General features: G+C 45.5%; 1 protein-coding gene across 2 annotated transcripts in view; it reads right to left on the bottom strand.

The window, feature by feature from the left end:
• Window positions 1-259: 259 nt before the first annotated feature.
• TRAPPC12 (trafficking protein particle complex subunit 12) overlaps window positions 260-23,226 on the bottom strand; it is a 115,845-nt gene continuing 92,878 nt past the window's right edge. Inside the window, exons 8-12 of one of the 2 annotated variants that reach the window (XM_040427555.1) lie at window positions 22,133-22,206; window positions 13,329-13,427; window positions 5,900-6,009; window positions 4,092-4,179; window positions 260-680 (exon numbers count right to left, since the gene is read on the bottom strand). In XM_040427555.1, the coding sequence (XP_040283489.1) occupies window positions 438-680; window positions 4,092-4,179; window positions 5,900-6,009; window positions 13,329-13,427; window positions 22,133-22,206 (614 nt within the window). In that variant the 3' untranslated portion in view covers window positions 260-437. The remainder of the gene's footprint in view (window positions 681-4,091; window positions 4,180-5,899; window positions 6,010-13,328; window positions 13,428-22,132; window positions 22,207-23,226) is intronic. The other variant, XM_040427556.1, reaches the window with a different exon arrangement.

Raw genomic sequence — 23,226 nt, forward strand, 5'->3', positions numbered from 1 at the left:
TCTTCTAAACATGATGTATAAGTGTCCCAACTGTCAAGTTGGCACTACAAGGTACATCTAAAGAAGTGCCCGTGTTGGAGATTTTGATGGCTGGTACTGTACCAAGCTTGGCAGCCTCTTCGTTCTAAGAATGGTATTCTAAATATAACTCACGCTGATGAATAATTATTTGCTGCACTAATGGTTTAAAACATGACCCGCTCTGTTTAACCCTTAACCAGAAGGGCTACAAGACAAACCCGCTTAGCATGTAAACACACAAAGACGACATGGTGCAATGTTTATTGAGAAGATTCAGAGTATAGAAGAAAATCCGAACGTTCATTTACATTCTAGTATTTAACCTCAGAATAACATTTACATTTTCAAGCTGAAATATGTACACGGAATTATTTTGCAGTCTCTTCTCACTGTGAGGAGATGTAGCAGTAAAGGAATTATAGCAGCTTCAGACACTGAGTGTTAAAGCTGTCACCTTCCTTGACAGCTACCGCCTCCAGCAGAGCTTGCTTCTTCTGCATACTGCGGGAGGACTCCAGCTCATACATAGTTGTCAAATTGAAGAGAACACTCTCGTGGAGATAGTGTTTGGGGTCCTGCTGAACCAATCCTTCCAGATGCCTGAGGGAATCCTTTAATTTGCCCAAATAAAGCAGACAGACGGCTGCATTGTTATTTGCCTGGAAAACAACAGTTTGGGAATGAGATGCAACAATAAAGCAAAGATCGATACCCTCATCAATGATGCTGACTGCAGCACAAGGCTAGATGTCCTTGCTGGCTTTTTCTTCCCACAAAATGATACTTTTTTTCCCTCCATCATTTATAAAAAGCAAGAAAATTAATAAGGCGATAGAAAAAAAAAGAACAAATCAACAATAAGAAGGTGCCAAAATAAATTTGCACTGTTCTCCAGGTAATAAAATATGAAACCAGAACAATAAAAGATGGGATATTTGTGGGCTGCAATACCACCATCTTCCTAAAATAGGCAGTAAAAATTATAGCGCTGCTGCTCAGCTCCGTACAGTATTGAAACAAAGTTTTATGCCAATTGACTTTGGATGTTTCATCCAAAGTCGATTCACCCTAGTCGTGTGCATGAGGCCTGATTGCAGTCAATCTGTGGTAAATTCAGTTGATTGGACATGATTTGTAAAGACACATCCTTATCTATATAAGATCTCACAGCTGACAATGCATATCAGAGCTAAAACCAAGCCATGAGGGTGGGAAGAGCTGCCTGTAGAGCTCAAAGACAGGATTGCGTGGAAGCAGGTCTGGAGAAGGGTACAAAAAATTTCTGCTCCACTGAAAGTTCCCAAGAGCACACTGGTCTCCATAATTCTTAAAGGGTTTCTGTCATCAGAATTAACCCTATTAAACTAGCTGACATTAGTGATGTCAGCTGAACCTAACTAGCCTATTCCTACTTGTATCTAAGTCCCCGTTACTCCAGAAATCTAACTTTTATAATATGCTAATTAGCCGCTAGGAGCAGGGGGGTGTGTTGCCCCTACTCCTAGAAGCTCCGTTCTCCCACCTCTGGACGCGCCCCACTGCACTTGATTGACAGGGCCAGGCAGCATTGGTTTCCTCCTGCCGGCAGTGTCTGCCTTGTATCTCGCGCCTGCGCCGTGCCGTTCAGTGTTCGGCGCAAGGAAAGTGAGAGAAGGACAAGCGTCCTTCACTCACTGCGCCGAATACTAAACGGGACGGTGCAGGCGGGAGATACAAGGCAGACACTGCCGGCAGGAGGAAACCAATGCTGCCTGGCCCTGTCAATCAAGTGCAGCAGGGCGCGTCCAGAGGTGGGAGAACAGAGCTTCTAGGAGTTAAAAGTTAGATTTCTGGAGTAACGGGGGACATAGATACAAGTAGGAATAGGCTACCGTGTTTCCCCGAAAATAAGACAGTGTCTTATATTAATTTTTGCTCCAAAAGATGCGCTAGGTCTTATTTTCAGGGATGTCTAATTTTCTCATGACACAGGGGGATCAGAGGGGGGAATCAAAATGACACAGGAGCATCAGAGGGAGGGATTACCATTTTAGTACCCTTTCTTATCCTCCTGTGTCATTTTGATACCCCCTCTGATCCCCCTGTGTCATTTTACGTGACCCCCCCTCCCCTGTGCCAGCGGACAGTGGATTATTTAGTCTCTCCCCCCTCCCACCTTCACCAGACATCCCACAACCACTTTATCAGACATTCTCCCCCCCCCTACCTCAGTCACCCCTGTGTCCGTGCCGGCCAGATTCCACACAATGTGCCCGACTCCTGCCCTGCGCAACTCACTCACTGTCTAAATGTGAGTCAGCCAGACTCGGTCAGGGCAGAGCGAGCAGCAGGCGGCAGCTTGTCCTGGCGGTGGCGCGGGCTCTCTGACCTCACACCGCCTGAACAGCTCTGGCTTATTATCGGGGAGGCCTTATTTTCGGGGGGATGCCTTATATTTCAGCAAGAGGCAAAACTGGAAGTAGGTCTTATTTTCGGGGGATGTCTTATTTTCGGGGAAACACGGTAGTTAGGTTCAGCTGACATTAGCACATCACTAATGTCAGCTAGCTTAATAGGGTTAATTCTGATGACAGAAACCCTTTAAATGAAAGAAGTTTGGAACAACAAGGACCCTTAATAGTGCTGGCCGCCACAGCAAACTAAGTAATTAGGAAAAAGGACCTTGCTAAGAGAGGTGACTAAGAATCCAGTGGTCACTTTGCGTGAGCTCCAAAGGATCCTGTATTTAGATGGGAGAAACAAAACCTGTCTTAATAAAAGACACATGAAAGCCCGCTAAAGGACTCTCAGACTATAAGAAACAATATTTTCTGGTCTGATGACACCAAGATTATACTTTTTTGCCTCAATTATAAGCATCATGTCTGGAGGAAACCAGGCACTGTTTATTACCTGCCCAATAATATCCCTATACTCAAGTATGGTGGTGGCAGCATCATGTTGTGGAGTTTTTTTTTGTAGCGGCTGGGACAGGTAAACTGGTCTGGGTTGAGGGAAAGCTGAATTGAGTAAGGTACAAATATATTCTTAATGAAAACCTGATCCAGAGAGCTCTGGACCTCAGACTGGACTGACGTTTCATCTTCCAACAAGACAATGACCCTAAGCACACAGACAACGCAACACAGGAGTGGCTTAGGGACAACTCTGTGAAGGTCCATAGCCAGGGCCGTTTCTAGGGGCGCGCGGGCCGGGCGGCCGCCCGGGGCGCTGTCAGAAGGGGGGCGCCCTCTTGTCGTTTCTCTGCCTGTTATTACTGTCGTGCCGTGCGCCCTGGCTCCCTCCCTCTGAGATCTCGCCTGCCCTGCGACCGAGTGCCGAGTCCTCTCACTCTTATCTACAGACAGTGTCCACAGCTCCGGTACGTGCGGGCGGCACTTACTGACGTCACGCGCCTGCTCCTCCCACTAGGCGGCGCAGGCGCGTGACGTACAGTGAGTGCCGCACTGCCTGCCTGTTACCGCCCGCCCTGAGCCCCTGAGCAGTGCTGATGCTGAAAAGAAGCCTACTGTGAGGCGAGCCTGACAATTTTTTTTACAATGGGGACACTGTGGATGGTCTGTGGGGGTATTAATTATAATGGGGGGCGGGGGCCACTGTGGGAGACATGAAAATGGGGGCCACTGTCACTGTGGGGGACATTGAGTTTTTTTGACACTCGCCCTGAGAGAAATTCTACCTAGAAACTGCACTGTCCATAGCCCTGACTTGAACCCAGTCTAACATCTCTGGAGACCCACAGTCTCCATCCAATCTGACAGAGCTTGAGAGGATCTGCACAGAAAAATGGCAGAAAAGCTCCAGGTGTGCAAGCCTCATCCCCAAGAAGACTGGAGGCTGTAATCACTGCTAAAAGTGCTTCAGTCGGAATACTTATGTCAATGCAAGATTTTAGTTTTACCTTTTCAATAAATTAGCAAAGATTTAGAACATTTTGGGGCAATTTATTAAGACCAGGGTTTTAGACGCGTTGTGGGCACCGTTCTAGCGATATGCCCCCCAACGTATGAAATGACACAACCCTTTTAATGACCCATGTTCATATACAGTATTGCCTAGAAGTCACTTACCACGGTATTCGTGGGGTCCAACTTCAGAACCTCTGTGAAAAATGTATGAGCTTCTGAAAAGTTATTCTGACCCAGATGTAGAAAAGCTCTGGAAAGGGAAACATATTGTGAACAAGCTGGGACACCGTGCAAATGGATGTGCAGCTATCTTATACTCGTATTTCTTTTTAAATACAATGTTTTTTAAGATTTAATTTTTTTAATAAATTTTTAAAACCCCCCAGCCCCATCATCCCTTCTCACCGCCTTCCATGCAATATTCAAAATAAATTATGGCATTAGGTGAAGAGTGGGTTAAAAAGGAAGCAATGCCTCAACTGCTCCCCCCACCATTCTGTACCTAGCTGCCCAGGTCCCCACTGGTCTCTACTTCCTGGCCTCATTTCGACACACAGGAAATGCTTGGTAATGCTCACTCAGCCAATTACTAGCCAGATTGGAGACTGGCCTCAGCCAGTGACTGGGGAATTTCCTGTGTGCCGACACAGGACCCGGAAGTAGAGACCAGCGGGGACCTGCGCAGCACTAGAAAGGAAGTGGCAGGGGATGGGTGAGTTTCTAAACCACTCTAACCCCACTGTCGGCAATTTTTTCTTCTCTGGATAACACCCTAAAGTGACCCTCCAGTTCAAGAAAAAAAAAATCTCGAGGAACGAACAGAACACTTACATGTGACCTCCTTTCCATCTTTTCAGCTGAACAGATCCTGACAATATTTGTATCGCTCATGTGAAATAGGACTAGGACATATCAAGGCTATGTCCACATGCGACAAATTAGCTGCGGATTTACCACCATGGATCTTTATGGGGCAAATCCGTAGTGTTGAACAGTACCAGCAAAGTGGATGAGATTTTAACAAAAAGCACAGTGTGAATTGACCAGCGGTGGATCAGAAATCTGCAGCATGTTAATTTAGGCTGTAAATCTCCCCAACAGATTTCACCCTTTCCAATGGAGAGGGTGATGTCCGCAGCAAAAAAATGCATGTTATACATGCATTGCACCAGTCATCAATAGATGGCTGCACTGCTTGTCAGACTACCTGATGAACACTATTAGGGATGAGCGAATCGACTTCGGATGAAACATCTGAAGTCGACTGACATAAAACTTCGGTCCAATACTGTACGGAGAGCTCGCTTGGAACCAAACCCGAGTTCGGGAAATGGTTTTGGACAGTAAAAATTAATTTATGAAGTTATTGCGCGAAGCCCCGCAATAATTTTGACTCATCTGAGCCAATACATTCTAATACTGTACAGAGTGAGCTCTCCGTACAGTATTGGACTGAAGTTTTATGCAAATCGACTTCAGGTGTTTCATCCGAAGTCGATTCGCTCATCCCTAAACACTATGCATCGGCAGTCCAAGACTTTTCCTGCTATGCTCGGATTAACTAGCACTGCTCATATGAGCAGGGCTGGACAAGCATAAAATTGCCTGGATTATGAAATGCACAGGATGCATCAGGCAGTCTGAGAACCAGTGCGGCCATCTTGGATGGCTTAAGAGCAGCCCAAGAATAGGCAGATCTATGAGGTCACCATGTAAGTTTGTTTTTTCCCTAGTTAATACGATTTTTTTTTTCTTGAACTGGGGGATCGCTTTTAACATCATCTGCTACTACTGGTCCTACAGAGTCCCAACATCAAACGGAGAACAAGGCGAGAGTCCTGACTATCAAGTGGTAGAAAATCTAAACTAGTGAGAAGACCCCTTGGTTTAGATAACAACATGTAGAAAGTGACACACCTGGAGTCAAACCATTTATACCCTGGTGAACCCTGTACACAACCCGCACCTACCTGTTCATCAGATTAATAATCTTATTGTGCGTTTCATCTTTATTTACGAGATTCTGTATCACGTTCTCTACATCTTGAAAATACTTCTCAGCAGTTTTTATGTCTCCAACCTGAAAAATAAAGGTCATTTCAACATATAAGAGGCTCCCTAATTTAGAAGGCCTTATTAGGGCATTCTGATTTGGCTGCAAAGAGCTCGGCCAAGAGATGACCCAGCCTAGATCTACAGGCTCTCCTCAAAGATTACAGCTGATTGCGGGAGGTCTCAAAAACCCATCCAGCAGGATTACGGTTTCCTCTGAAAGCAGTCTTTAGACTGGTTTGGGTTAAGGTTTGGTCGAAGCCCCACTGTCAGTGGATCCCATAGAAATTTGTGAAGTCCATATTTTATACCTATGAGCAGCTTCAATCTCTCTATGGAGGATGGAGGAGCAGGAAAATCCAACCTCATTTATTTTATTTTAAAGGGAGTCTGTCACCTACTCTGAGCGTTTCAGAATGCTCAGATTGCGTTATAGAACGTTTTCCCCCCATTAAATTAGTACATCCGTTGTGTCTGTCCCACGTAAAGATCTTGAAAAAAAAAGTAAATTATAAAAAGTTATGCAAATTTGCTGTCACAAGTGCCCAGGGGTGGAGTTACGGATGCAAGTGCCCAGGCCCCTCAGCTATGTTCCCAGATAACCACTCCCCTTGCAGTCCTCTGGCCCGCCCTCCTCTCCTACTTCATCCTATTCCTCTGGCTCAGAGATCTCGCATGCGCACTGCTCTGCCCACTATGGGCGGAGGCACTGATCTTAACAGTGCGCATGCACAGGTCTGGCGGTGACCGACGCTCGCACGAGGTCTCCAAGCCAGAGGAGGATGAAGTAGGAGAGGAGGGCGGGCCAATGACTGCAAGGGGAGCGGTTATCTGAGCACATAGCTGAGTGGCCTGGGCACTTGTGGCCGTAACTCCACCACTGGGCACTTGCACTGCGCCACCAATGATAATTACCCCTTAATACAGGAGGCGGGTACTGGTAGATCAGCGGCAGTTCACCCCTCAGGTGCCGCACCTGAGGGGTTAACTGCCGCTGATCGCAGCTCCCTGTCAGGGGCAGGGTGCTGGCAATGCGATTCTTCTGCCGGCACCCGCCTCCTGTATTATGTGTTAAAGACTACTTTTCCTGGGTCCAGACTTTCAGTATTAGGCTACACAGAGCGGCGCCCAGCGATGTCCCAGCACTTACTATTAGTCCTGGGCGCAGCTCCGTTCGCCCGCAGTGCCCCATTACTGTCTCCTCTCCTGCTCCATATGCTAATTACTATGGGGAGGAGACATCAGCTTCTCTAGTGGGCGTTCCTTCTCCCTGGCTGTAGCGCTGTCCAATCGCAGCGCAGCGAGAATGAACGCCCACTAGAGAAGCTGATGTCTCCTCCCCATTGCTCCGATAATAATTAGCATATGGAGCAGGAGAGGAGACAGTAAAGGCCACAGCGGGTGAACGGAGCGGCGCCCAGGAATAATAGTAAGTGCTGGGACATCTCTGGGCGCCACTCTGTGTAGGAAAAGTGCTATCATTGGTGGCGCAGTGCGCCCGCACCTCTCTTCTCATTGGTGGCAGCAGCAGCGGCACAGGGGGAGGGAGAGACTGCTTCGTTCTCCTCTGTACTGCTGAGGGAACATGAGCGCGCTGACAGCAGCGCGCTCATGTTCTGTGATCGAAAAAATAGAAATCCCGGTATCATATCGATACCGGGACAAAAGTATCGATTGGGTATCAAAATTTCGATACCCGCAACAACCCTATTCACCATGAAATAATGCTAGAGCAGCTTTCCTCAGAAATCTATGCTGCTGTAGCCCTCGGTTATGCCTCCTGGAAATTAATAAATCGAAAACTGGGCATTAGTGTTACCCTTGTGATTGGGACATGTTCTTACAAAGTCTGACACCGTGAGCAATGATTTGACACTATCAGGCGGACCGATAAGGAGAGTATCAACACCAGGTAGGTTATCATACTATCATATATCTCCAGGAGGAATAACAGAGGAACAGCACAATGCAGAGTGGAATATAACTACCTACTGTATGGCACGCCTGTCTCCATTAAATTCACTGCTAAACAAGGTACAACGCCTTGTTGCTCAGCTACATCCTATTCTTCAGTCTAGCTCAGCTGAATGTAATGATACCTTCCACTTAGCGGTCTGTTGCTTCATTCTGAAGAATAATTGTTTTAATCCATATGCAAATGGACAGTTAAGTGCACTTAGGGTGGGCCCAAGCCTCTATTTGCACCTTTGCTCCTCCTGCCAACCCCTCCTTCTCCTTGACTGACAGGGCTAGGTTCCTGCATAGTCATCCCGCCTGGCCCTGTCAATCAAGAAAGAAAGAGAGGGGCTGGCAGAGGAAGCAGGAGGAGCAAGGGTGCCCAAAAAGGTTTGGGCCAGCCCTAGGTGCACTTAACTGCTCATTTGCATATGGATTAAATGTAATACTATAACAAAATAAAAGGTATCATTACATTCAGCTGAGCTAGCCCTACAATGCATTGTGCCTGGTTTAACGCTCAATTTGCCGGTGAGTGTTTTTGTTTAAATGCCATTCATTGGTTGGAAAGCTGGGTGATGTGCACTATGGGTGCTGACCGTGCTCATCTCCTAAAAGAAATAAAGATGTCTGTGCTACTCAGTGTTTGACCCTCTATAATGTAATGGCAGCAAGCAATGACATAGTGAGTGTACTGCACGCAGGCCACAAGACTATGGCAGGAGCTCACATGGGGGCTTCCGTTCAGGGTCTTTGTAATATACCGCCACACAGACTGTATGATTAGACGTCGGCTCCGCTTTGCTTTGGATGACCAGAGGCCACGGGAGGGAGAAGAATGGATTTTTTTTTTTAGACGTCTTTTTTCTTTCTAGCAAGCCAAATGAGATAAGAAATCAGCAATCCTGTTTTCACTTTCAATCATTTTAGTCTGAATTAGAGAGCAGCAGGAGGGTTACCGCAGAACATCCAGGATTAATGAGCCAATAAGTAGTGCACAAAGTTCTTGTTTCTTCAGATTTCGTAAAAGCCGCAAGCTCAGGACAAGAAAACATGGCTAATAATAAAAGACACTGCAATGCTAGCAGATGGCGGAGCGCACAGAGTGCCCAAATGATTAGGTCTGATATGTTCCTCGACCCCAGGTGCACATTGTAAGGTAGTCTGATGCATCATCTGCTCGAGATCAATAATTCTGTGCTGAAATCCGCTTTATGATCCTTTGTGAAGAACAGGTTTACAGCTGCAGAGGTTTGGATACAACCTCTAACACTGTGTAGCTAAACTGTGAAACCCAAAAATTGTGCACAACTTTTAACACAAACAGTCTTAAAGAAGTTGTCTCACTATATCAAACGGCATTTATTATGTAGAGAAAGTGAATACAAGGCACTTACTAATGTACTGTGATTGTCCATATTGCCTCCTTTGCTGGCTGGATTCCTTTTTCCATGACATTATGCACGGCTCATTTCAATGGTTACGACCACCCTGCTATCCAGTAGCAGTGGTCCTGCTTGCACAGTATAAGAAAAAGCGCGGGCCTCTTGGTGGCCAGGACCCTGGGAGCACACATAGACATGCATGCATGGCAGGTCCCATCCTGGCCACCTCGTATCTGCTCTGGAAACGAGCAGTGTATAATGGAATGATGGAAAAATGAATCCAGCCAGCAAAGGAGGCAATATGGACAATCACATTACATTAGGAAGTGCCTTGTATTAACTTTCTCTACATGATAATAAATGTCATTTGCTGGAATGAGACAGCCCCTTTAATGCTATGTTTTCACGTAGTAGTGTTTTTTTTTTCTATCTATCTATTCTACACACGGCCAGGACAGAGGGATATGCAGCTCCGGTGTGTTATACCACACCAGCAAAAAGCCCTGCAATTCAAAAAGGTATGAAGAGAGAAAAGCTGCATCTTTTAAAAGGAGGGAGGGATGTACTCCTATGCAGCTGATTGGATGCATATAATTCCACTGCTTGACAGTGTGCTAAGAATTCCTGCTGGGAGAAGGGAATAAAGAGCTGCCTCACATTCTGGTAAACTAAAAAGTAAAAAAAAAAAAAAAAAAAAAAATTTGTATGGGGCTGATATGGTAATTTTTTTGCATATACTTTTTGGGAAGGAGCAGCAGTTTTTATTTTTTTTTTACACACCCTTTCCTCATTTACCTTGTTAAAACGGGCTCATAGAGCACCATTCTGCAACAACAGTGGAATATATAATTTACAGAGCCAAAATGAAAAAAAATAAAAAAAAATGCAAAAGTGATGATATCTACTGTACGAAAATAAAACAATTCTAAGCCGTATCCATCTCATCAGGTTTGGACCGATAGCGCTGACTAGCTGACAGACCTGTGACATATTGCAGTTCTTCCCTGCCAGAATGAGAGATGTGCCTATTTCATTGCAGGAGTTGTCAGCGCTGAAATCTCACAATCTTGTCAGGCTGAACCTGACCACATGCACAGATAGCATATAACATCCTTCATCCAAGATCCCACAAACACATTCTGTATCTTTTATACAACCCTGATGTATTTTTTCACAATATTAAACTCATTGATGCTTTCAATTCACAGTTCCAAACATCTTAAAGTATACTACCCCATAAGTTACTTAAAGGGGTTCTCTAAGATTTTCATATTGATGGTGGTCAGACTCTAGGCACCCCCCACCGATCAGCAGTTTGAGGAGGCTCCTTCGAGTGCTGCGCCCCCCTCGCAGCTTACCAAGCACAGCACTGCACATCGGATAGTGGCTGTACTTGGTATTGCAGCTCAAAAGAATGGAGCTGCACTTACTCCTTGTGACTGATAAACGTGGAGTTGTATGGCCTAGGAAGAGTCCCAGGCCCTGAGCCAAAAGGGGTCCATCCAGGAGGAGGAGGACTAAAGGATTTGGTCAGGGCCCCCTCAACAGTATTACACAATGAAATGATATAACAGTGACAGTATAGACAGTGTAGGAAACGGATGGAACGGCTGCCGGGCCTGGTCTGAGAGAGCGATCTTTACTAGCCACAGGAATGGGGGGGCATGAAAGAAAGGGGTTGCGAAAGAATTATTGAGGGAGAAGGGCCCCATCCCAAAAATTTCTGTGGGGCCCAGTCATTTCTAGATGCGCCACTGAAGAGTCCTAAGCGCTCATGGAGTGCCGCAGCCTGTTTGTACAGCTGATCAGCGGGGGTGCCAGGAGTCGGACCTCTGCGGATCTCATATTGATGACTTATCCTGAAAATACCTCATCAGAATGTAAATCCCAGAGAGTCCCTTTAATTTCACAATGTCACGTACAGTAAGTAGTCTGTATTTTAGATAGATAGATTAGACCGATTAGATAGATAGCTACAGGCTTAACCCAGCAGGATAGGGAATAACTATTACCACTGGGACCCACACCAGTCACAAGAACGGGGGCCCCAAATCCTGTGGAGCTCACTCTGAAATGGACGGGGAGCACCGGAGATAGCCGAGTACAGCGCTCTGCTATCTCCGTTGCTCCCACAGAAATGAACAGAGCGAAGGTGCACCAACCAGCTGCTCCATCCATTTCAGGAGGAGCTCCACAGGGTTTGGGGCCCCCGTTCTCATGATTGGTGGGGGTCCCAGCAGTAGGAGCCCCACCGATCTAGTATCCTGTGGATAGGGGGTAAGGTTTTGTAACCAGAATACCCCTTTATGCTTCTGCAAGGTATTTGCAGTCCTTTAGGGCTATACACTGGTGATAAGAGATATGGACACATGATGCCTCACAGTGAAGTACGTTGTGAATAAGCGGTTGGTGAGTCCAGGGGGTCTACACTAGCCTTCTGAAGTTAGGTAAAGAGCTCCAGGATGTACTAGGACCCCAGCCTGACGTGGCAGCCCTATAACCTGCAATCACTAACAGAAGAGGTGTTCTCATATCCTAACAGGACATAGATCATGAAAATTGATGCAAGTTTCTACTATATATTGAGGGTATTTATTACACCCCTATGACAGTTTTCTGGTGTCAAAAAGTCACTAGTTTTGGTGCAAAGCCCGCCCGCAGAAAAATCGGTGACTTATTGGTGGTTTTGTGCCAAGCATGCCACTTTCAAAACAGTGGGTGGCATGGGGCCCAGCTTGGGTAGGCTCACATATCTGTTATAACCTACGTTCAGGATACTGGTAAAAATCTACTTGAAATATACAGTACTTGAATGGCTGGCACAGATTTCATTTCTGGTGCCCGGAAGGCCCAAGATACCCCACAATTATATAACGTGGCACATCTGACGCCAGCTGGACAGAGGCTAAAATAATACTCTTTATAAATGTCCCCCTTTGAGTAACCATTTTTTAATTCAAGTAACGGGGACACTGGACACATTAGGTGGAAGTTCAGAGAGAGCATCAAAAGAACACCAGGGGGCGCAATAACAGGAATGTGTAAGCATTGAATCATTTTAAGGCCCCATGCACACCACCGTGTCAGTTTTGTGGTCTGCAAAACACGGACACCAGCAGTGTGCGTTCTACATGTTCCACTTCCCCACGTCCAGCCCTATGTTACAAATAGACTAGGACATGTTCTCTCTTTTTTGCAGGATGGACATACGGATGCGGACAGCGCACGGTGTGCTGTCTGCATTTTTTTTTATGTCCCCCTTGAAATGAATGGATCCGCATCCAATCCTTAAAAAATGTGGATCGGATGCGGACCAAAACTACGGTCGTGTGCATGAGGCCTTAAAGGAATGCATATTTGCTATGGTCTAACATACACACGTATGGCCTGTGCTTTTCTGGATATTTTGGGGCTGAATTTTCTTCCACGCTTCAAAAACATCACTGATCAGTGATTCTATTACTAAGCCGGTGCTAAAGTAATAAAACAAAATATGTAAAGAAATGGGCATAGAAGAACCAAAGCAAGTGATAATCCTGGCCAAGATGCAGAACCTGGACTCCTGGGCTGAAGACGGTGGCCTCGCATGGCCCAGTGCAGCCAAGAAGGTCACAGTCAGCTGAAGGCCTATTGCTCTCACACAGGAATACGTGATATTCTGGACACCTGTCATGACTGATATGCCAACCAGTGTAAGAAACTAGAATAGCTCTGACAAGGGGATTATAGCGCAGTTTTCTAAGCCTTGGGCTCACACTTTCCTGTAAGACGGTAGCACAATCCCTCCCCCTCCCCCACTCTCCAGCGGGAGGCTTCTCGCTCCCTACCTGCATCCTCACATCATTTTCAGACACCGCTGATCATTACCTAATAATTCTCGTGTCCAGTTAACAGGAGGAACACTAAAACAAATGAGGTCCCCTGAGGCTTCACTTTCCCAATATTTCATTTAATGATCTCATAACCAAAAGGAAGAAAATACATTGGTCGGCTTGTCTGCAATTACCTGAAGAAAAATCCTCCCGATGCCGCTCAGCAACTGCGGCTCCTGCTCGGGATAATACTGGATGACGGTGTGATAGGCATCGACAGCGAGAACGTAGTCCTGGAAGAGGAAACAAGGCGTTAGCACATTACCTACCTCCCAGAGGACATGTGCTGGGCAATCTATGGCCAGAATCAATGGAGGAGGCTCTGGAGCCAGCACTGCATCTGTACGTGTGAACTCGCCCCAAGGACTCGTGCATGTGCCACCTGTTCCGTGCATTGTGGACCGCAATCCACAGGCACAGTCCGCGTGGCTGGCGCAGACAGATGCAGACCCATTGCGGTGTGGAGGCATGGACCTAAATGCCACGGAAGCACTCCGTAGAGCTTTAGTGGCTTTCTGCTCCGTGCCACCGCATGGTATCATCCGGATTGCTAGAATGGGTCCGCAACTGTAATATGGTGCACCCACCGGCTGACAAAGGCTTTGTGCATGAGCCCTAAGAGAGTATTTTTCAGGCTCAGGTGATTGCTAAAGAGGCGATGCCAAATTTTAAAAAGAGATAACTAATTTATTGGTGGGGTCAGGGATGTACCTGCAGTAGAGGTAGACCACGCTTTGGGGCCCGGGAGGCCTATACAGAACTTTTCTCTTCGCTGAGTAAAAACACTGAATTTACACACAGCCGCCACTAGGTGGAGCTCAATGCAAAAAGATAATTACAACTTCTATGGTAGTAATAATTCCTAGTCACTCAGCTCCCTCTAGTGGTGGCTGCAGGCAGCGAGCTTTGTAATACAAGACAAAATATGGCGTTCAGAATGAGCACTATATATTTGAAGAACCTGTTCCATATTTTCTGACACAAGAGTCAGATAAAGTGGGTGACGCCAAAGGCAACTTTTAAAAAATTCCATTATTATGTGTATTTAATTAAAATTTCCCACATACATACATACATATATACATATATATATATATATATATATATATATATATATATATATATATATATATATATATATATACACACAAAAAAAAACCCGCAAACCTAAATCTGGGGTGTGGCGCATGTTCTGCATTACCTAGGAGGTGGGGCTCATTCAGACGTCCGTATGTTGTCTGCAAAAATGCGGATCAGTTTTTTGGCGGATTAGATGCTGTCCCATTCACTTCTATGGAGCCCTTTTCTTCCATTGCATGGCTCAGCAAAAAAATTAAACATGTCCTATACTTGTCAGTGAAAATCAGGACATGGCCCTATTGAAGTCTATGGATCAGCAAAAAAACGGAATGCAATCCTTTTTTTGCGGACATGCTGAACGGTCCGCAAAAAAAATGGATCCGCATTTTTGCGTACAGCATACGGCCATCTGAATGAGCCCTTATGGACGCATGTACACTGGGAAACTAGGTCCAGGGGGCACATACAAAGTTTTGCAATGAGATCTGTGTCCACCCGTGGGTGGGGTCTGACTGCTGGGAACTGTTTTTGGAAGACCACTGTCATGTTTTTCTAATCTTAGACAACCCCTTTAAAAGCAATCAGTGAGGATTTAGAAGACTGAATACATTGTAACAAACCTTCACCTGTGAGTACTAGGTCTACATGATTTGGCAGTACCTGGATGTAAATGAAAATCACAGATCTCTAAATGGTGAGGAATCTTGTACAGACAGTATTCTCATTGTACAATGAGCTGGCCTTTTCTCCTGTATCAGGCGGCCTGCAAAAACTATAAAGGACACGTTCCAAGGCTTGAAGAGGATGCAAAAGTTTCAAGTAAGTATATGCGCCAAAGCCGCCGCAGTGATTGGCTGATCACCACCGGCCTGGATCATAAGCCTCTCGGAAATTGCCACTGGTTGCTTATTTCCCCTGCAGTGCCCACTACAGGGGAGGTGTAGTATTACAAGCATACATTCAAATGAATGGCCAGAGTCCGCCAGAGCTTCTGCTTGTTGGTGGCTCACAATTCTAGCTCATAAAGGGGAATCCTGACCTGGGGACCCATTCTATAAGGATGGATAGCAGTTGTCCTGATGGTACAACCCTTTTTATGGCTCCAGTCACATAAAAAGAAAGCAAATATTAGTTTCTATGGAAAAAAAGCATATACAGAAGTGGATCATCTCCATCTTCACCAACCGCATGCAGTTCCTTGTAAACCCTGACAGCTGCGACCCCCAAAACAATTTTGGTTCAGTGTTCTAAACCCAATACCAGTTATATACCACGCAGCTATTCACGCTACGTGCTGTCGAGCTGCTGTATATCCTTACTACGCATGGGTTGAAGGCGTCCTCAGCTACACGAGACTGAGAAATGTTCCACTGCTCCATAAAGTGTTAATTAACACATTCAGAGCCAATACATAACCGTTGCAGACCACATGAAGTGAACAGCTGCAATACAACTAATGGCCTCTAGATGGCAACAAACGGCAGAAGTTCAGCAGCAGCAGCAGCAATGCCATAGCGGCCCAGACAACAAAAGCCTCCTCCCTGCAACTGTCAGAAGAGACTTTCAACTAAACTCACCTTGACTATCACATTAGAGCAGGTCGGAGCCGAGATGAACTGGACCCAGCACTTCCCAATTCTAAATGACTGGAATTCACCATACAAAAAGCATGAATCCTTATCAGTGAAGATGGCGATCTGACCCTTTCTACTGAAAATGCACCCACTGCCCATGTTATATTAAGGGGCCCATGTCAGAAGGTCTATGCTACTTGCTTTGCATGCAGGGCAACACATATATGGAGCAAAGCGGAAAAAAGAGAAAGGGATTTCTTTGGAAGCTCTTACTCCATGATGAAAGCAAGAATTATGGCCAGTGAAAACGTAGGAAACATGTACCGGTGTATGGTCATATTAGGGGAAAATCTTCATGTCTACGGCTAGCTTTGCTTACCATCAATTTCAAGCAGTCTAAAAGGTGCCATAGGGAACTTTCGATGGTACCGACATGACACATCGTCACTACAGACCAGTGGCGGGGTAGAGGACTAGTACCTATATTACACTTATCATATAGGATAATCTCGGTAAAGCATTGAATAGTTTCACACGGTTGTAATACTGCCCCCCTGTGGGTTTACTGAATCAAACAGGTGTTACAGCCATAAGGTTGCCCCGCACAGATTTAGGCTACTTTCACACTCGCGTTTGGTGCGGATCGGTCTGGTATCTGCACAGACGGATCCGCACCAATAATGCAAACGCTTGTATCCTTTAATAAAGGATCCGTTTGCATTATTCATTTAAAAAAAGTCTAAGTCAAAACGGATCCGTCCTGACTTACATTGAAAGTCAATGGGAGACGCATCCGTTTTCAATTGCACCATATTGTGTCAGTGAAAACGAATCCGTCTCCATTGACTTACATTGTAAGTCAGGACGGATCAGTTTTGCTCCGCATCGTCAGACGGTCACCAAAACGCTGCAAGCTGCGTTTTAGTGTCCGTCTAAAAAAATGCAACGGAGACCAAATGCAGCCAAATTGATGCATTCTGAACGGATCCTTATCCATTCAGAATGCATTGGGGCTGAACTGATCCGTACCAATAATGGGCCGCCTGTGAGAGCCCTCAAACGGATCTCACAAGCGGACCCAGAAACGCCTGTGTGAAAGTAGCCTTAGTTGCAGAAAATTCCCTCGACTGAATTCAGTCCCATTCATGTGAATGGGGTTGTTGTGGCAGCAAACACATGGATTTCTGCAAGCCTCGTTCAGATGAATGAAATTTTCTGCGACAAAATCTGCCACGTGTGAGGCCTCATGTACGCGATTGCATTTTTGGTCCGTGTCCAATCTGCATTTTTCGCGGCTTGCGCACAGACCCAGTCATTTCTATGGGTCCATTAAGAATAGGCTTTTTTACAGTGGGATGCACAAGGACCACATCTGTAATTTGCGGACCGCAAAATCGATACGGTTGTGTACAGGAGGCTTAATACAGATGCTAAAATGCCACCTTATTTACCAGAGTGAGGGGCACATTAAAGGGGTTGTCTGACTTCAGCAAATGGCATTTATCAAGTACAGAAAGTTAATACAGGGCACATACTAATGTGCTGTGAGTGTCCATATTGCCTCCTTTGCTGGATGGATTCATTTTTCCATCACACTATACACTGCTTGTATCCAGGGGTTATGACCACCCTGCAATCCATCAGCCGTGGCCGCGCTTGCACACTATAGGAAAAAGTGCCAGCCTATGCTTGCTCCCATGATCTCGGCCACCAGAGAGGTCAGCTGGATTGCACGGTGGTCGTAACCCCTGGATATGTGCAGTGTATAATGATGGAAAAATGAACCCAGCCAGCAAAGGAGGCAATATGGCCAATCACATTACATTAGAAAGAGCCTTGTATTAACTTTCTGTACTTGATAAATGCCACTTGCTGAAATGAGACATCTCTTTAAGGGCTCATTCACACGACAGTCGCCGTATTGCGGCCCGCATACGGCAGGTCTGCAATACATGGGTGCATTGTGCATCATGGATGCGGACGGCTCCGTTCCGTGCCTCCGCACCGCAAAAAGATAGAACTTGCTCTATCTTTTTGTGGAAGCGACGGATCGCGGACCCATTCAAGTGAACGGGTCCGCGATCCGCATGCGGCTGGCCCACGGACGGTGCCCATGCATTTTTCGGTCCACAGCACAGAGGGGCAACGTTCGTGTGAACGAGCCCTAATGCAGGCTCTTCCGTAGAGGAGATCATCTTGCTCTAGCTGTACTTACAAACACAAAGTTGACTTATTAAACAAAAATATGGACCAACACCATCTCTTTTCCTATTGGCAGCATAATCCTGATCACAATGGAGATGACACGATAAGCCTTCATCCTCATACTCAGGAGCATAAATTACCCAATGCTGCAAAACATATAACACACTGAAAATACTAAATCACTGTTTCCAGTGGGTTTCCTCTACACCCCACCCCGAGTCCCTGGCCACCTGACTCTACGCTACCACAGACAGGGGAGGGAAAACCATTCTAGTCCTTTATTAACCACCAACACATCAGACATTTGCTTCGCTTTTAGAACCACAAAGTAAAAAGATGTTTCCTGTAAATCAGTGGTGGGATGTAATTTCCTTAAAAGTGAACTGAAGATGGACCTCATATCAGGGGATAGCAACCGTCTGATATACACTTATTACAAGCTCGTGTGACATGCTGATTTACGGATGTCCACTGCGGATTCTTCACACAGCATATGGATGAGATCTGTTTCAATCTCACGCACTATAAAACGCTGCAGGTTTTCCTCCTGCAATTGGAAATCTGTCATGGCTGTACGCTTACAATGCCTGCACATGATATCATATGCGGTGTTCAGGAACCCTAAGGCCTCTTTCACACGGGCATTGCGGGAAAATGTGCGGGTGCGTTACGGGAACACCCGCGATTTTTCCGCGCGAGTGCAAAACATTGTAATGCGTTTTGCACTCGCGTGAGAAAAATCGTGCATGTTTGGTACCCAAACCCGAACTTCTTCACAGAAGTTCGGGCTTGGGATCGGTGTTCTGTAGATTGTATTATTTTCCCTTATAACCATGTTATAAGGGAAAATAATACATTCTGAATACAGAATGCATAGTAAAACAGCGCTGGAGGGGTTAAAAAAAAAAAAATTATTTAACTCACCTTAGTCCACTTGATCGCGTAGCCGGCATCTCCTTCTATCTCCTTTGTTGAATAGGACCTGTGGTGAGCATTAATTACAGGAACAGGACGTCACTCCGGTCATCACATGATCCATCACCATGGTAAAAGATCATGTGACGTACCATGTGATGACCGGAGTGACGTCATCAAAGCTCCTGTTCCTGTAATTAATGCTCACCACAGGTCCTATTCAACAAAGGAGACAGAAGGAGATGCCGGGCTACGCGATCAAGTGGACTAAGGTGAGTTAAATAAATTTTTAATTTTTTTTTAACCCCTCCAGCGCTGTTTTACTATGCATTCTGTATTCAGAATGCTATTATTTTCCCTTATAACCATGTTATAAGGGAAAATAATAATGATCGGGTCTCCATCCTGATCGTCTCCTAGCAACCGTGCGTGAAAAATCGCACCGCATCCGCACTTGCTTGCGATTTTCACGCAACCCCATTCACTTCTATGGGGCCTGCGTTGCGTGAAAAACGCAGAATATAGAGCATGCTGCGATTTTCACGCAACGCACAAGTGAATGGGTGGGTATTCAGTGCGGGTGCAATGACTTCACCTCACGCATCACATCTGCGCGGAATACTCGCCCGTGTGAAAGGGGCCTAACAGATAAGGCTTCAGGTAACATATGGGGAAGGGAATACAGATGTGAAGGTCCAGCTCTATTCTCTATGCTGGTGCCTGTATGAGGGGACTATAAACCATTACCTTCTTCAACTGAATGACTGGTAGCCATGAATGGAGACAAACCTATATTTTGAATTTGGGTGGTGTCCAACATGGCGGCTGCAACACTGCTGAGCGGCGGCCAAAACAAAGCCGTTAGTCCAGGTGATCTGCAAACAAAAGAAGTGCTAACTCGTTGCGATTTGTTAATGGCAACGCAGATCTAGCCAAGTTTTATGCTCATTAACAAACAGCAACGAGTTAGCACTTTCTTAATCCGTGGGTTTTGACTGTAAGGCGACTGCAGTGTTATAGCTGCAATGACATCACCCTTATGCCCCATTTACACGGCCGCATTTTTGGTCCGCATCCAATTCACACACGAACCCATTCATTTCTATAGGTCTGCAAAAAAAATAGATAACAGTCCGTTTGCTTTCCGCATCCCTATGTCCGTTCCCCAGTCCCGCAAAAAAGACAGAACATGTCCTATTCTTGTCCGTTTTGCGGACAAGAATAGGCATTGTTACATTGGGTCCACCCAAAAAAAAATAATGGATGCAATTCGGACGTCACCCGTATATTTTGCGAATCCGCATTTTGCAGACAGCTAAATACATACGGTCGTGTGAATGCACCCTTAGAATGGGTTTCCAACCACAGCGGTTTAGAGTGAATTGTAGCGGCTTTGTGTCAAGCACAGGAGAGAATATGGTTTTTATGTACTTCACCTGTACTTGCCCCAAAACCACGGCAAATCCCAGTAAACCTCTGCAGTTCTGCCGCACCCCACGCTACCAGCACACGTGGCAGTCCTTTCCATCCGTGTGCTGCACCACATAGGGCAAAGACCTACTAACCAGGTAAATGGTACAACTCACACTTCGGTTTTTCAGTGCACACAATCTGAAGCATTCACTATTCTTCTCCGTTTTCCATCCAAGACTCATTCAATCAGATGAATGTCTGGAAAAAAAAAATGGAGACACCTGGAAGCCCAGATACGTCCATGTTTTGCAGCTGGAAACCATGGTCGTCCAGGAACCAATTAATATTGTAACTTGAGGGACCACCCTGCACTGGACGTGAAGAACATAACTTTCACTGTGCAGAATATATTCATCATCTTGAAACGTTTGTCCCAAAAACAGCAGCGAGCCTTACAGTTCCTAATATAGCAACTGCCCAATGAGAGCCAAGCATAATTCCCACTTTTGGAATACATATTAGTACTACCACAGATGACCAGTAGAGGTCAGGACAGGATGAGGAAGATGCATATGACTGTCTGGAGGAAGAATACATGTGGAGAATGTGTATTTGGATACACAGAACATGATATCCCATTCCCTCAACTCCTGCCTAAAACCGGAGAATGGGGTAGGTGCTGTACAGTGCAGGTATACATAACAGATATACAAAATGACATGAGAATTGTACCAAGCTGTTATGCAGTGCTGTGGTGGTCACCTGGAAGGGAACACACCTGGTTGCTAAGTGACCAGATAAGTATAATTTTAAAAAGCGGCAGATATGAAAAAAATCAGTGTCCTTGCTGCTACCGAAATCAAAGGGGATGTCTTACTTCAGCAAAAGGCATTTATCATGTAGAGAAAGTTAATACAAGGCCCTTACTAATGTATTGTGATTGTCCATAGTGCCTCCTTTGTTGGCTGGATTCATTTTTCCATAGCATTATACACTGCTCTTATCCAGGGGTTACGACCCCGATACAAGGGGGCTGCTGCCTATGTGCGCTTCACGATCCCAACCACAAGAGAGGCCAGAGCTTTTTCCCATAGTGTGCAAGCGCGGCCACCGCTGATGCATTGCAGGGTGGTCATCACCCCTGGATACGAGCAGTGTATAATGTGATGGAAAAATGAATCCAGCCAGCAAAGGAGGCAATATGGACAATCACAGTACATTAGTAAGTGCCTTGTATTAACTTCCTCTACATGATAAATGCCATTGGCTGAAGTGAGACAACCCCTTTAAATGAAAATACAATAGGCTTTCAATATAAATATTCATTTGTCTCTTTGAAAGGCTCCTGTCCCATAACGGGGGCATGGTGCCCTTTTGTCAGTGCCCATGCCCTTGACTCTGCAGGCAGTGCCCACTGTTTTTGCGCTAAACTTTGGTCGATCTGTTCTTGTGGAGATCAGATTATTACTTTGACTTAAAGGAAACTGAATAGAAAGAGCGTCAGATAAATGAAGAATACTAATTTAGCGGTGTACTAGCATAAGCCTAGACTAGAATATTATATAAAAAAAAAAAAGGGAGACAGTCAGTATACTAGGTAAAAGATATAATGCAACAGCCATAAATGAAAAGAGGAAATCAGAGAGAATATTCCGTGTAAAGGACTCGGGTTCTGTGCTGCCAGACGGCACCCGCTTGGCATTCTTCTCGGGTATATACGGTAACTCTGCAGATTGCTGCCGCCCACGTACCTTCATCATTAGCAGACAGTTTGCCATGGAGTACATCACCCGGCCCAGACGTGACCTCCACAGCTGAACAGAGGCTGCAAAATAAGATCAGCTCGTGAATGTGCACAAATAAATTACAGGTTCTTTCTAGCCATCAATCATTGGTCCTATGAATTCTGATTTAAAAGATCCCCCTTGTTAACACTGCTGGGTTTCAGGCTAGAATTTTTAATACTCTGTAGACTGCAAGTCAAGACAAAAGGAGAAGGAAGGGGGGGGGAATAAAAAAAAACACATTTTTTTTTCACCACGTTTTTCACTAAGGGACTGGCTCGAACAGTTCACGGATTAGGAATTCTGCATAAATGACGCAGCCATGCAAAACAATCAGCAACCTTCCCGGCAGAAATGCTAATTATAATGACATTAACCATTATCATGCATATAAGGAAGTGTGCACCAGATGATCTTCCGAGCAGAACAGGATATGTGGATGCTGGTGGCATTTCTGAAGGATTGTAATGCCAGCGCAGACAGAGATGGGGGCGTCTGAGCCATATAGTTGTCAGCTATTGGCAGCGTGAAACCCAAGAGAAACCGCTGAGCTCAACTACATCCCCCTATTGTTCTGTAGCTGGCAGCCTACATAGAGCTAAGCATCTGCCAATGGTACGAGATCAAAGAGGCTCACTAATCTTCCTGGTGCTGATGGGACAGGCAACGAACTGCTGCGCGGGATTACAGCGCATCCATCAGACCAGTCACGAGCACATACCTTCACCCCTCGCTGCAGGATCTCTCATTAGACTGGAAGCTCTTGGGGCAAGACAGCTTCCAATGTGTCATCTTATTTGGATCCCTACGCAGCATTGTTTTTACGGTATATTTTTACGTACACCGTTACTCTGTCAAAACACGGCTCGGGAATATGCATTACTTCGATTTTCACAGGTTTTTAATGTATATTTTAGTTAAGAAATGTGATGCAACCTATAGAAAATTAAAATGAAAACTGACGGGGATTGTATTACAATATCAATTTCCAACCTCTGCCTGCAAGTCAAAAATATTAATTATCTGAAAATTAAAATCCAGACTACAGACTGCTGTAAAAA

The sequence above is a fragment of the Bufo bufo genome, chromosome 4, assembly GCF_905171765.1.
Source record: "Bufo bufo chromosome 4, aBufBuf1.1, whole genome shotgun sequence".
Classification (NCBI taxonomy): domain Eukaryota; kingdom Metazoa; phylum Chordata; class Amphibia; order Anura; family Bufonidae; genus Bufo; species Bufo bufo.